Here is a 15,355-nt window from a genome sequence, read left to right on the forward strand (position 1 = left end):
ATTTTCCATATCACATTCTTTAGGAGACATATTGAACATATAGACATATCGAAGTCATTAAATCATCTTATGTTCATATTAATTTGGGAGGTATATTATAGACCGGATCTGTCACTTGTTAACCTTAGTCCAAGCGGGTTAAATAATTTCAGAAGGGTTTAAGGATGTTTCACCTCCAAAATGAAAGATTTGAAAGAAAATATTTAGCTCACCCCTATTACTGTTAAGCATTTAAAAGTTAAACGTATGCATGAGTGTATTGGGCTAATGTTATGTTTTTGCCCCGGGGTTGTTTTTATGTATAAGTGTATCTTCTGATCCCTTCTGTTCCGTTATCTAGCATCTTTGTCACATTTTCTCCTATTCTCTGCCCCCATCAATGCTCTTTTTTGTTTTGTTTTGCTCTCATTCTGCAAGTTTTGCATTTTCTCATCCTGCTTTTCCTCAGCCCGCAGTCCCTCAGATAATTCCCTGGGTGAGGACATGGTGAAGTGCCTGGAGTTCACACCTGCTGACCAGATGCCTTCACTTTCTGAGAATCTTTTTATAGGCAGCTTTATTCCTTGTCTTTCTCCTCCGTCTCCCTCTGAGCTTCAGCTTTTTGCTTTTCAACATTACTGGAAATAAATAAACAAGTGGCCTAAATACATCTGCTGTGTTGCTTTGATTTCCTCTCTATTATTACTATTTAACAGACTCAGAGACACTCTTTATACCAAATTCTTCCCATTTTTCTTCTGAACATCCTCTTTATGGTAAATTTCTCTTCTTTTCAAGTGCATGCTTTTGACTCTGCAGAAATTAACTTTCCTTTCTCCAAAACTGCAAACACTCATACTTTCTTGCTTGAAGTCATTTGGTTTCTATAAACTCCTGGAAATATTCCTTTCAGGCTGTTTTGAAAATTGCTATTCCAGTTTGGGGAGGAATAGACTTTTCCTTTCTCAAACACATGCTCCATTGCCCAATTCTGGATTGGATTAGTGTCAATTCAATGGCTATTTATTGTGTTGTGTCTGTTGTGTACAAGGCCTCAAGTCCTGTTTCCAGCCCCTGTGTTCTTTATTTTTTTCCAAACTCTGCCGTTAACCTTTTTCTGTCTTCCTCCCTCTGTAGTATAGCTTCATCTGTTTCACCCTCTTTCCCGTTCAGTATTTACCCCCATTTATCGCTCTACCCTATCTGTCCCTCTTTTCCCAACTGCCTTGGAACTTTCTGCTTTCAACTTTTAAACTTTCCATGGTTCCTTCCCCTCTGATGAAAAAAAGCTACCAAAAAATAGATCATCACAGGCGTTTCAAAGAGTCTTCCTTCCTTCATTCAGACTTTGGACTAGCTTCAACCTATGGCAGGTTTCAGGACTTACGTAAGAGAGTATGGAAGAATAGTTTACATTTGTCTACCTTGTGAACAGAACTTCATTTTTATTTTGCAGGTTTTGACATGACCAAAAGCATTTCAACTGTTTAAAGCCTTAACTTTTGACTTCACAGGTAGTTTTGCTGATCCTATTGGTGTAGTCTTTTTTATTTTATTTTTTGTCCCATCTATGAAATCTATGTAAATAGTAATATATGTAAAATAAATGTCAAAATATATGACTATCATATGGGTAATAGATGATTGCGCCACAATTTTGAAGACTTTTTAGGAAGGGGTCTTAAAACACCAGATAGAAATATTATGCCTTAAAGAGACGTCTGACTGATATTCTGTAAATGTTTCAGCCCATTGATGGTATGCACGACAAGGGGGTTGTGGAAGATATCCATTGTGGATCCATGAAGGGCACCGCTATGCGACCTCCTCACCCAGGAATGGGCCCTCCCCAGAGTCCGATGGACCAACACAGCCAAGGTTTGTGTCTGCTACATACCTGATTTTGGCTCTGTACCACAGTCTTTCATCTTTCCTATTGGTTATTTTAATTATGACTTCCAGAGAATGTGTTTAAGGAGGATGGAATCCAGCCGGTTTCTTTTCCCTGTAGAAATCTCCCCTTATCCCCACCAACACAACTTTATGGTTGATGTGGGCAATTTTCTTTGCAAAATCCTAGTCGTTTTACTGGCCACCGTGTGTCCAATCACTCTGCAAAGTGCTTTGTGTACTTCATGCAGAATCTTTACCCTGAACTTGTGAGATAAATTATATTACCCCAGTTTTATAGATGGAGAGGCTAAAGCTCTGAGAATTTACTTTGTTTTCTTAAGTTTGCACATCCGGTAAGTGACAGGGCCAGAAGGAGACTCCAGGTCTGCCTCCCAATAACAGCATAGATCTGAAGGTAAGATGAGCCACCCGTGTCCCTTGAATTGTACACTCCTACTTTGTAAGGTGGCTTTTTCTGGCAGTGGAATAACCTGTCATTGCTGGTGGGTGGCTCTCTTAGTCTCTTAGGGCTGCTGTAACAAATTACCACAAGCTGGGTAGCTTAAAACAATAGAAATGTATTCTCTCAAAGTTCCAGGGGCCAGAAATCTGAAATCAAGGTATTAGCAGGGCTGTGATCTCTCTGAAGTTTTTAAGGAAGAATCCTTCTTTGCCTCTTTCTAGCTTCTGGTGGTTGCCAGCAATATTTGACATTCCTTGGCTAGTAGATCTGTCATTCCAATCTCCGTCTTGCTCTCCACATGACATTTTGCCTGTGTGTCTGTGTGTGTGTCCCGAGTTCCCTCTTCCTATAAGGGCACCAGTCATTGGATTAGAGTCTACCCTAATCCAGTGTGACCTCATCTTCACTTGATTACATCTGCAAAGATCCTATTTCCAAATAAGGTCACATTCACAGGTACCAGGGGTTAGGGTTTCAACATTTCTTTGTAGAGGACACAGTTCAACCCACAATAATGGCCAAATCAATGTATGGTAGATTTCTCTTCTTTTGGGTGCCTTTTCTCCTCATTATTGAAGACATAATAAAGATGTCTCAGGGGCTTCCCTGGTGGTGCAGTGGTTAAGAATCCGCCTGCCAATGCAGGGGACACGGGTTTGAGCTCTGGTCCTAGAGGATCCCACATGCCACGGAGCAGCTAAGCCCGTGCGCCACAACTACTGAGCCTGCACTCTAGAGCCCGTGAGCCACAACTACTGAGGCCGCGAGCCACGACTAATGAGCCCACACGCCTAGAGCCCATGCTCCGCACCAAGAGAAGCCACTGCAATGAGAAGCCCGCGTACCGCAATGAAGAGTAGCTCCCGCTCGCCACAACTAGACAAAGCCCGCGAGCGGCAACGGAGACCCAATGCAGCCAAATAAATAAATAGAATAATAAAGATACCTCAAAGTCTTTTGGATGCAATGTAACCTCTTTTCAGAATCATTATATGGACATTTCAGCATGCCAAGGGCATGACTAATCCAGCACTAATTAATGTGCTGATATTCTAATTCAAAGTGTATGCTTTATGTGTTGTTGTATATACTTTTTTGTAATTTAATGTATGTGAGTTTTTTTCTCCATCCATGATCAGACATCCATCAACCCAAGGGAAGATTTTTGACTGTGAGGGTTTAGAGAAATGTATTTGCTTTTAAATACATATATATATTTATATAAAAGCAAGTCATGGAGGCATAGGAGTGCATCTTTACTAATATTCGGGCAGGTTTTTGAAGATCCTGGACTCTTGATATGAATTTTGATGGCAGGCAGGCGTAAGTTTTGCAAATGACTTGTAAAATCTTGACCATGTTAGAAAAGCAGGCTGAATCATTGGGACTTCTTTAGGTACAGGAAGAAAAGAATTTGACCCATTCAGTGTTAAGAACGAATTGAGACGACACTTCCAGGTTTATCATTTAAATTCTAAAGAGCCAGGTGTGTTCACAGAGCTAATGTAGATCTCATTTTAATACCTGGGAGGTATAGATGAGTTATATTCAGTGATTCTCAGAGCTAGTGGTGGCACTGTCTGCTCCCAGCTTTGCAGTACCTCTAGTAGTGGGGCCCTAGGAAGACTCCAAAGGAAAACACTTGAAATGCGTGAATTATAAGTGAGCATTTTTACTTTTATGTATCTTTAAAATTTCTTTCATAGCTCAGTTCCTTTCTTCAACTTCTAGAATGATGATTTTTTTCCTGGAATCTCCAATACTTGGCACAATGTCTAGCACATAATTGGAAATTGAGTAAATTTTGTTCAAGTAGGTAGAGAAGTGAATTTATGTATTCAAAAGTGAATACTTTTCAACAGATCTTAATTTTTATATAATTTCTGTAAGTTATAATTACTTTGGAATGCAGAAGTCTGCATTAAGTTAGATGGAATCAGAACTAGCACGGAATATTTTTTGCTGTAATAGTAAAGTGCCTTGTAAGCTGGGGAATTAGTGATTTAAAATATGTCTTTGAATAAAGTAGTATTGGTATAATGCAGTCTCAGTCTATATAATTATCTAAAAAGAATTCAGACTCCATAATAGCATATATCTTTAAAAACCCCGTCGTAGGAAGCCATTTATAAACACACAGGTACAGAGAGGTGTGGTATTGATCGGAAGACTGCCCGCTTTAACTACCTAGCAACCTATTAGGTTATTTTAAGGTATTGGTTGAGACGCAAAACCATTTCCTTCAATAAATACTGAATTGTGTACCTTATGGTCCCAATGATAACGTTGTTTATTTTTAGTCCATTGGCTAGAAAAAGCCTTTAAAGGCAAGTATATAATATTTAATGTTTGTATGTGTGTGTGTGAAGAGAAAATTCATATAAAATTGGCACTTAAAAATTCAAGTTTATTAAAAGGAGAGAGGTGATTGCCTCTCTCTGAGGCAAGGTGCACCTAGGGAGATAATGGCCCTTGAAGATGAGGGAAGGAAAACTGCCAGTTTTTGACTACTTTTTTTTTAAATGAGCAAATCGAACCAGATTTCAAAAAAGAGCAGATTCTGCATCAGCACCATCATCCTGCAGACAAAGGTATTTCACTCTCAGGTAATTTCTTCACCGTTTTCTCAACTGAAGATAATTATGAAAATATATTATGTTGTATCATTTAGATTCTGATTTTCCTGAAGTTTTATGGAATGCAAGTCATGTCATTAAAAAAAAGAAATCTCTCTCACTTTAGCTGAAACACTGTCACATTTTTAATGTCATACTGTGATAGAATGATTCTATTAACATCCCCTATAAATTCTAGGCAACAAATTTTCCCACCCCCAGTTTCTTCTTCTTTCCACACTTGAGGGAGAATTTTGTTGTATTGATTAATTCTGGAAAATGATTTTTATTCCACTCTTAGTTTCTTAGCAAATGTGAGGTAAAATGAACTACTGTACTTAATGTAACTGTCTCATCTTCGTAACTTTGCCTTGCCAGGAGTTCATAGCTGAAAAGAGCAGATTTGATGAACAGCGTTGCACAGTTGCCTTTAGATTGGATCGTCTAATGTTTTGGTCTGTTGTATTAGGCATCCTGTGACTTATCATGGGTAAACTATAATTGATGATGCCCTCGGGAAGGAGGATGGACTAGGAGGCAGGGGACATGACCCATTTTAACACCTGGTTGTATCCCTTCTACCATGAAAATGTCAGTAACTATAGTAGGAAGTTTTTCCTCCAGTGGTAGATGCGGGGTTGGTCAAAAAGGTGTTAGGAAGGTGCTTTCCTAATGAACAAACTACCATTTTGCACCAGCATTACTAATAGGAGGTGAATGTTAACCTCATTAAGAAGGAAGAATGTTAATGATGAAGTTAAGTGTATGTTATCGATATTATAAATAACAACATCCTGGAATTTAAATTTCTGCTTGTCTTGCAAGCTGATTTCACGGGCATTTTCTTGGCTAACTTTTATGACCAACTAGAATCCTAATGGCTGCGTGATTTTTGTGCTCGCTTGTAGAGTAGGGATTTGGGGAGTGAGTTAGCAGTTTTTCCATTTCTCTTCAGGGCAGGATTACTCTGAATGGAGTTCTACAATTCACCAATTGATAGAACAAAACCTACTCTTGTCTTAGAGGATCAGGCTAAATTTGTTTCCCTCTCCAAATGGCAGTTTGAGGTAAAAGTAACTGTATCCTTTATTTTCTCTAGTCTTGTGGATGATGATGATGAGTCCCCAGGCAATGTGGGTCAGATATTCCTGGGCCGCTGTGATTCCACATAGATGCATAGAGCTGTCTTGGCTCAGATTTGACAAGGGTTCGAACACACAGCCGCTGCCTAATAAACACCCATGTGATGACCTTTAAAATAAGTGTGATGCAGGGGCATTTATTAAAGGCAAAGCCCTTTAATCTAATGTTTTACTTGCGTCTTAGGACACCTCTGAGTTGATGAATCACACTCAGTTTGAATTGAAGATAACCTTTTGGACTACAGTAGGCCACTCTGTCCTCTCCTTCCCCTTGGATTTCCCTTCAGCAATGCTCAGTCGTGTGTTTTTCTAGGCATTCTCTGTCCAGGCTGTACAGTTCATCTCTTGAAATAAGTTCCTTGAAATTTTTGTGCATTTTGACTTTTCTTTCTTAAGTAAAGTCTTCTTAACTTTCCCATTTAGATCTCTTGTAACCGAAGCAGATTACTCTCATTTTTATATTGTATCGTAAAGGGTTCTAGAAGATGTTTGAAACTTTCAAGCCTTTAATTTATTTTTATAAAACCAAATTAATATTAGACCATGGAAAGAGCATATGCCTTGGATTCAGACAAACCTTGGTTTAAATCTTGGAGCTACCAAGATCTGATTGTGTGACCTGGGGTAACTCGCTAACTCGCTGAGCTTCCCTTTCCTCATTTTAAAAAACGAGGTGACAGTACCTATCCTCTGGGGATGTGGTGAGGACTGTAGAAAACATGTATACTCCACTCACTTCCCTCTAATTCTTCTTACCATTTCTGTGCTCCCACCAGCCTTATATCCACTGGCCAGTCTACCATCTCACCTTCAGTCTACTTGAGTCCGCCTTACTCACACATGGCAAAGTCCCCGGGGACTAATGATCCCCAGAGTCATAACCAGTGACCAGTGATGGAGTGTAAATACCCCAGCTCCTTCCCTGGGATAATTTGGAGGCAAGTTATGTGCCTTTTATCCCAGAACTTGTGCATGAGATTAATCTTCAGGTACCCACTACAGCAACTGGCTTAATCATGCACCCATTACTGGCTGCCGTCCCTTCCACGTAGCACCTTTCCGCACCCCTGCCAGTGCCCCTGTGCCTTCCAGATAAATCAGCTCCACTCAGTCCTTCATCAGTCTCGGTTTCCAGGGAGGACTCAGCTAACATAGTATGTACAGTGCCTTACTTAGTGCCTACAACAGCGGAGGCCCTCAATCATGGCAAATTATTCATAAAGTGCATTATAATAAACCAAGTAATATCCCCATGAGAGACTCACTCCCCACCGCCACAGAGCAGCCACCTTCACGTTCTGTTCTCCAGGTCGGGCTACTTTTAACGTATAACACTGTCCCCGGTGCCCTTCCTTTAGGTGTACGACAGCCACTACCAGTTTACTTTCTAGGACACATATGGCTGTCCGTCACTTGAGATGTGGTTAGTCCCAGTGGAGACAGCGTCGTAACTGAATAGGAAGAAAAGAACATAAAATCTCTCTTTAATAATTGTTATACTTTGAAATGATAATATTTGGGGTATGTCGATTTAAATTATATATTATTAAAATTACTTTTGCCTGTTTCTTTAAATTATGCATACATTTGATATATATAAGTTTTAAGTTATATAAAAGCCCATAATTATTAAGTTACCTATGCTTTCGATGTCTGTCCATCAGTGCTGTTCTAGAAAATTATCAAAACGTTCGGGAATGCTTCTCCTTCAGGGTCTGGGGGGGGGGCAGCCTGTGTCCTCTCCTTTTGTGTTTCATTCTAGGCTACATGTCGCCGCACCCGTCTCCGCTGGGAGCCCCCGAGCACGTCTCCAGCCCTATATCGGGAAGTGGCCCAACCGCACCGCAGATGCCACCAAGCCAGCCAGGGACCCTCATCCCAGGCGACCCGCAGGCGATGAGCCAGCCCAACAGGGGGCCCTCGCCTTTCAGTCCCGTCCAGCTGCATCAGCTGCGAGCTCAGATTTTAGCTTACAAAATGCTGGCCCGGGGCCAGCCCCTCCCGGAAACGCTGCAGCTCGCGGTCCAGGGGAAAAGGACGTTGCCGGGCATGCAGCAGCAGCAGGCGGCGCCTCAGCCGCAGCCGCCACCGCAGCCGCAGCCCCCGCCGCCGCCGCAGCAGCAGGCCCTTGTCAACTACAGCAGGCCATCTGGTAGGTTCATAGGCAAACGAATGAGTAACGTGATGGTCCAACTCGGACGGGAAGGACTGCTAACTGCACAGAAGTGCTGGGCTGGTGGTATCAGCTCAGGGCTGACGTAGCCTTCTGTTGCACCTCCCCGGTTCCCTTGTCTTTGCTTCACTTAGTTGGCCACGCTTCTTGGTCTCCTCTGCCTACGTCCTAGAGCAGTGCTTCTTAAACTTTGCAGACTCGGGCACAAGCCGTGGCTATAAGCACAAAGCCCCGTGATTTCGCATTCTCTTTCAAGCGGTGCGAGGTTTGTCGGAAGCCCGTCTACACACACCCCGGGTCAGGAACCCCTACACCCCGTGTGTTCCGTTGCCAACACGCACGTCTCGAATCTGCTCTCCTTGAGCTATTTCGTGTCTGTTTATTTATTTATTTATTTATTTACGTCTGTCCCTTTTTGTGAAAAGCATCTGGGGAGGCTTCCAAAGAAGCATACCTGCGGTAAAGGAATTACCAAGTAGAAAATCAGAGACAAAGGGAAGTAGAAATCAAGGTCAGGGAGGTTGGCAATGTGGGTGGGGGGGAGCTACAGGAGCTGCTGCATCTGAGCTTCCAAGGTGACTCGAGTTTCCTGGCAGTCAGGAAAGGAGACAGGGTCAGGTGCCTGATACTCACCACTCGGAAGGAAGTTGCTTACCAGTTTCTCAGTGGACGCAGAGTCTTTTCTAGCATGAGAGTATAAAGTAGCTTTCCCAGGTGGGAACTTTTTAAAAATTATTATTATTATTGTAAGGGGTACTGCATGGTAGAGGCATTGGTAACATTTGTTCATAACAAAGAGAGTAACAGAATCCACATGGCCTATTTCCCATGTGCCCTGGCATCAGATCTGAAGCTATGACATTATATAATGGGTTGAGATGAGGTAGTCCTTTGTACGACCTTCTGGTGGTCTGGCTTGATCCCGCGGATAGAATTCAGAGCTCCAAGGGGCTCTAGGGTGATCGTGCATGAATGTTGTTTTCTCTGGGAAGGTTTTGGTTAGCAACTAGATAAGCACAGAGTTTATGGTTCTATTCTACCACAGTTTTGAATTCCAGAGAATTTGAATCTTAGGGAATTTGAATTCCAGGGTGCTTCCTTGTCATTGACACCCTTTCCTGTGAGTGATTCCCTCTCATTTGGGCAGGCCCTGCCAGCTGATCGTTGCAACTAGTTTGGGTTATCGGTCTTCTTCTTAGGTTTTGGGACTTAGACGAAGGGAAAGAGTTCACATTGTTGTTATTATTTTTATTATTCTACCTTCTGAGTTTGTAAATGTTTCTTTTCTGGTAGAGGAAACTCTTAAGGGTTGCCTACTAGAAGGATACACGCATCTTGTTAATTGTAGATGGAGCCTTAGGAATGGTTCTTTTAAAGAGCAAGAAAGTATCATGGCATCTCTAGGTTTCGGTGTGTTCACCACAGTGCTCTGGTGGGTGGAGGACCCCATGGGACCAAAAATCAGAGACGGAAAATGTTGTACAGGAAAACCATGCATAAAACGGTAGTTTGAACACTCAAGTGTGTTCAGAGGCTTTAAACTGTAAAAACTAGCTCTCAGGAATGCAGCCAGAGAGAAGCAAGAATGTGTGTATGTCTATGCACGTGTGTAGCTTGTGCTTACTGAGTGCCTGCTAGCTTACCTTGTACTCCACGCTCAGTAATAAGTACCTCGCACGTGTGGCACATCTGGGGTATGGAGAGTCAGGATTCAATGCCAGCAGTCTGACTGGAGAGCCCATGGCCTTATCCCCTTCCCCATCCTGGCTCCTTCGTGACCAATAGGCTCATGACAAGGGAAAGACTCTTTCCCAAGCTCTGTGTACCAAGTGCGGGCATTTCACTCCTGTGCATAGGAAGGAAAAGGATCTCTGCTCCTTTCTGAGAGCCTTTTTATTCATACTCTAGACACGGTGTCAGCAACATTGGTGACCTTGATATCCTGCATCTCAGTATATGAGGAGCATTAACTAAAGGAGGTCCCAGTAGAGGCTGAATGGTCATAGTCAGATTGTTGGTAGTTTAAGGTGGAAGGAGCGAAGTCTGCGCCTCCCAAAAGGTAATCGTGAGGGACCATGTCACACAGGCATACCTCCCCGTGCATCGCAGCTTGTCCTGGGGTATCCCCTCATCATGGACCTCAGCGAGGCTTGTTATTTTTAAAAATGACCTACGAGGGCTTCCCTGGTGGCGCAGTGGTTGAGAGTCCGCCTGCCGATGCAGGGGACACGGGTTCGTGCCCCGGTCTGGGAAGATCCCACATGCCGTGGAGCGGCTAGGCCCATGAGCCATGGCCGCTGAGCCTGCGCGTCTGGAGCCTGTGCTCCGCAATGGGAGAGGCCACAACGGTGAGAGGCTCTCGTACTGATAAAAAAAACAAAAACAACAACAACAACAACAAAATGACCTACGCACAATAGGAAAAGTTTCCAGGGTATTGTTCAAGAAGGCAGCAAGCTAAGTGATTTTGTTTGAGAAACCCTTTCAGCCAAAGTCACCACAGTGAGATCAGATGACGTAGTAAAACTTAAAGGATGGATTTTCAGTTAGCCGGACACTTGTATATAACAAATACTTCACATCCTAACCAACACAATCCTGGGTGCATTTTCTGGATCATTTCCAGAGAAGAGGGCTCCATTTTTTTTTTTTTTTTTTTTACCCAATGCGTACATCTTCCCTCGCCAGGGTCCTGTCATTGTTACTCACTTCTCGTGTCTTTTGTATTTCCAGCAGTCATTAGAAATGAAAATATTTGGGCGGATAGTGCCAGAGTGGGCAAAGAGGCTATGGATAAAGGAGGAAAGAGGATACTTTCTTCGAATAGAGCAGACTCATTCCTGCCACTGGGAGGGGGAGGTTACCTTGCTCATCTTGTCCCCAAATCTCAGATTTCACAGGGAGATGATGACCTTACTTGACAAGGACACTTTTTTTTTTTTGCATGGGTATTTCGGACAAGTCCAAGGAAGACACAAAAAAAGGTTTTTTAAGTTAATATTACTTGTATTAATTGTTTATCCCCCTCCTTTTCTTAAATAAAGCAATATAATTGCTTATAAATGCCTCTTCTAATAGTTCAGGAAAAAATCAATTTAAGTATGTCAGCTTCACTGGTGGTAGCTGTGATTCCACTTTTCTCTTGTCCCATTTGCCAGTGTCATTCATGTGTGAAGAGCATCTTTTTGGCTGGGGTGACCTGCCTCAAACCTACTCCAAAGTAATCATTCACAAGTGCCACCACCAGGGAATTACAGTGTGACTGGCGGAAGTATGCACTGAACAAATAAATAACTCTGGTCCTTGCCTGCTATGGGCTTCACTCAAATCAAACCCAGCGTTTTTCTTTTAATTTTGATCCCTTTTTCTTTTTAGAGACTAAAGCAGAGTTCAAAATAGGAACTGAAAAGTTTTGGGTTTTTTTGCGGTGGGTAGGGAAGCCTTCATGGTAGAAAGTGAGAGATGTATTGGTGATTTTTTTCAGTGCTGGTGCCTCTCCTGCTTCCCCCTCTCCTTTTTTCAGTAATCTAAAATTTCTTCGTATGCTTCATGTAAGCATCATTATTACATTTATTTTTTTCAACCTCTGGAAACCACTTAAATCCTTGTCTAATACACAGACTTATTTGCATAAACATCCTTCTGTGCAGAGGGTAAAGTGGGAACTCTGTACAGAAATTCTGTACATGTGAGACTTAGGTAATTTAATAAGTTTGTTTACCTGTTTCTTAAATTCAGGCATCTAATAAAGATCCCTCCCCCCAGCACTTAGCTGCAGTGGGACACCCCTCAGGAGAGTCAGGGCGTATACCTACCTTGACTTCTGAAGTGAGGACTGACGGGAAAACAGACACATTTTGTACCTCTGACAATTCAGCCTAACTTGTTTATATTGGCGAGGGAATAGGAGATAAGCTAAAGAATGTAATTTGTCCTCCATCTGAAGATATCAGGGCGTGAGTTCTTATCGTTTTGCAGACCATGAGTGTCTGTTGTCGAGATGCTTTCTGTTGATACAGAGAAAATCCATTCAGGCAACTCAACTGCCTGAAGGACAGGCAGAACACCTCATGGTTAGGTAGTTGTGTTCCGGGCATGTCTAATTGCAGCAAGCTGCAGTCAGTCCCCTAGTCTCTGTAAAGAGAAGTTTTTATATAATCTGTTGGAGGGAGGATAAAATAGACCCAGGCAGTAAATGAACTTGCAGTTTTTAGTTAGAAAGGAGTTTGCTTGTGACTGATGGGGGATTAGCAGGAAGCACATGGCAAGCCGACTTATCTGAGTGTTTGTGCTGAGTTGTATTAAACTGTGGAAACATTTTGAAGTTTGCTCTAGAAGAGTGCACTTCCAAATTTGCTGGCTAACACAGTACCAAATTTCCTTGAAAGCCTTTCTTTTGCTGTGGAGCTTTTCTGAAAAGCTGAGTGATTAAACTAGGCTTCTCTACCTTGGTGTCCTCGGTGGCTTTAAATATGACCAGAGCTGAGGGCTGGGCACGTAGCCACATTGTCTCATTGAATCCTCACTACCACCCTGTGAGGTGAGTACTGTACTGTTATTATCCCCGTTCTACTGACGAGGAGACTGAAGCACCAGGGGCTAAGTAACTTGCTGAGGCTCACACAGCCCCTAGGTGAAACTTACCAGTTATTTTGGAAAGACACAAGGCGAACCTTGTATCTTTTGGAGTTGTAGTCCTTTTGGAATTGGAGATTTGAGTATCCAAGTCCACGTTTGGGTCTCTCTGGCTTCTCAATTTTAAGGGTCCTTCAACCACATAAGGATGTCTCTGTATTAATGGATTAAAGAAGCCTAGCTGTGTGTACGCATCAGATCTAGTCCACAGTCAGGGGCTGAAAACGGCTAGATGTGGAACCAGGGATAGCAGACGTGCTCTGGATACGTCCCTTTGATCGTATGGTTTTAAAAGCAATGACTTGAATATACCTCGAGGAGTTGGCACAACTTCTACATAAGTATTTACAAGCCATAATGCTGAAGAAGAAAACGCCCAGAGTAAGTGAAATGTGTGCACTGTTGCACTGGTATGGCTTTTATTGATGACTTATTTAAACTTTGAAAGGAGGAAAAACACTTTGAGAACTGAATTTAGGGTAATTAGTATGATATTAATCTTCTCAGTAACACCCGGATTTTCTTTTTTTTAAGGGCTTCAGTGTATTAAATCTATTATTTGGTGTGCTCATACAAATTCTTCCAATATTTTTAACTACCAGTTTCTTGAGCTTATTAGGGAAGTTCATAGAATCACAGATAATTAAAGTAATTGTTAGAAATCTCTATCTCCTCTCTTTTGGCTCAAGCATCCCAGATAAAAAATATCTACCCTGTTTTAAAGGCCTCGAGGGAAAATATAATAAAAAATGTCCCTCCATATCTATTCCAATGCTTAACAACCTTAAGATTTAATGTTTAGAAATTGGTTTCTTACATATGGATGAAAGAAACTAAATCTGAAATATTATGAAAAGCTATGCATTATGTAAAAGACCTCCCATTCAGAAAAAAAATCAGAATGTACTTAGCTGAAAAGAATCTCTTTATTATAATAGTATATCTACAGTGCCTAAAACAAAAAAAAAACAGAAATGCATTTTTGCCTCCAGAACTTTTCATCAGTGCTAGAACAAGGGCTACAGATTACCTCAAGAAGTCTTAACTAGCCCTAGGTCTTTGGGAAAGTTTTACCTAATTTCAGAAGGAAGTGAACAAAAGACCAACAGCACCACACACACACATGCTCACAGACACATACACTCACACTCACACACGCTGTAGAAGCACTTTCTTCTAACTCTTCCAATTCCTCCTGTCAGAATGTTTGCTATCCTGGCATTGTCATTTAAGCCCACTTCTAACTGGTGTTTGCTGGAAATTGAATAAATGTGTCTACTTTTTCATAATGTATGTCTTTGTATGGTTAATTATTAAGTCGCTCTGAAGTATAGAGATGATTAGCTTTGTTACCATTTAATAATTTTAATATTTCTCTGGAAAGATATAGAAAACACTTGGAAGAATGCCCATGAGAGGTTTTAACATCTGCTTACTGAGATTTTTTTTTTTTTTTTTTTTTTTTACTAACCCCTCTGGTAGCATCACTAATTTTATTTATAACTTTGAAGTAAGTAAAAATTCACCTAAGAGGAGAGATGGAACACTTATTTTAGGTCCAGACCTAGCAATCAATTTAAACTCCTGAAGTTTAATGTGGGAAATTGCTTTAAATTAACTTAAGTGCATTTTGATAAGCTTAATGATTGCGTATCCCTTTATTCTGATAACATGAGAAAAATGCTCTCTTGAATCTTAATATTTGCTAAGTTTTCTTAGGTGGAATGAGCAGATTCCTTTCTCCCCCTGCACTGAATGTTTTCAGAAATATTTTCTAATATGTAGTAAAAAATTAAAGTTCCCTAGATGCACTGATGAAGCCTGAAATACAGTTTATAGGTCATTTAGGGAAAATGTGTGCCCCTTTTAGTTCACGTCAGAGGACTGGCGAGCTGCTGCCTGTACTTGTAAAGCATGGGTTCTAACAGCAGGGCTCTTCCACGCTGGGATGGAGGGGGCTTGTGGTGTAGTTTGCGAAACGTGATTTTGGGACCACACCCAAATTGCATCCGACTGGTGGGTGATTCCCTTGCTTTTTCAGAACCCTGAATGCACCTGGAATTATTTTTAAAATCCCGCTGTAGACCTACACTAGAAGCTGGCTGTCCATTCCTTAATCAGTTTATTACCTAAGAGTCATTTTTGGGCCATTTCCCTTTGGGATAGATGCCAGCTTCTTGTCTTTATTTTTTTCTTTTTTCTTTCTTTTTCCCCTTTCCTTTCCCCTCCCGCCTTCCTCATCTTCCTCCCTTCCCTGCTGTTTTCTTCTCGTGAGGCCTTTACTTGTTCCCATCGCCGGGCTCGCAGGGGGCAGCGGGCATGCCGGGTATGGGCACGGGGTGCCTTTCCTCCCGAGCTGCCCATGTCGCTCTTGTCCCGCAGGCCCGGGGCCGGAGCTGAGCGGCCCGAGCCCCCCACAGAAGCTGCCGGTGCCCGCGCCCAGCGGCCGGCCCTC

The 15,355-nt window shown here is 42.0% G+C and overlaps 1 protein-coding gene across 1 annotated transcript in view; it reads left to right on the forward strand.

Moving 5' to 3' along the window:
- The window catches only part of SMARCA2 (SWI/SNF related BAF chromatin remodeling complex subunit ATPase 2), a 173,887-nt gene that overhangs the window by 15,117 nt on the left and 143,415 nt on the right, over positions 1 to 15,355 (forward strand). The window contains exons 3-5 of the mRNA XM_024734212.1: positions 1,728 to 1,857; positions 7,855 to 8,244; positions 15,283 to 15,355. The exon at positions 15,283 to 15,355 is cut by the window's right edge and continues 246 nt beyond it. Of these exons, the coding sequence (XP_024589980.1) occupies positions 1,728 to 1,857; positions 7,855 to 8,244; positions 15,283 to 15,355 (593 nt within the window). The remainder of the gene's footprint in view (positions 1 to 1,727; positions 1,858 to 7,854; positions 8,245 to 15,282) is intronic.

Source organism: Neophocaena asiaeorientalis, unplaced genomic scaffold (genome assembly GCF_003031525.2).
Source record: "Neophocaena asiaeorientalis asiaeorientalis breed wild unplaced genomic scaffold, Neophocaena_asiaeorientalis_V1.1 scaffold256, whole genome shotgun sequence".
NCBI classification, from domain to species: domain Eukaryota; kingdom Metazoa; phylum Chordata; class Mammalia; order Artiodactyla; family Phocoenidae; genus Neophocaena; species Neophocaena asiaeorientalis.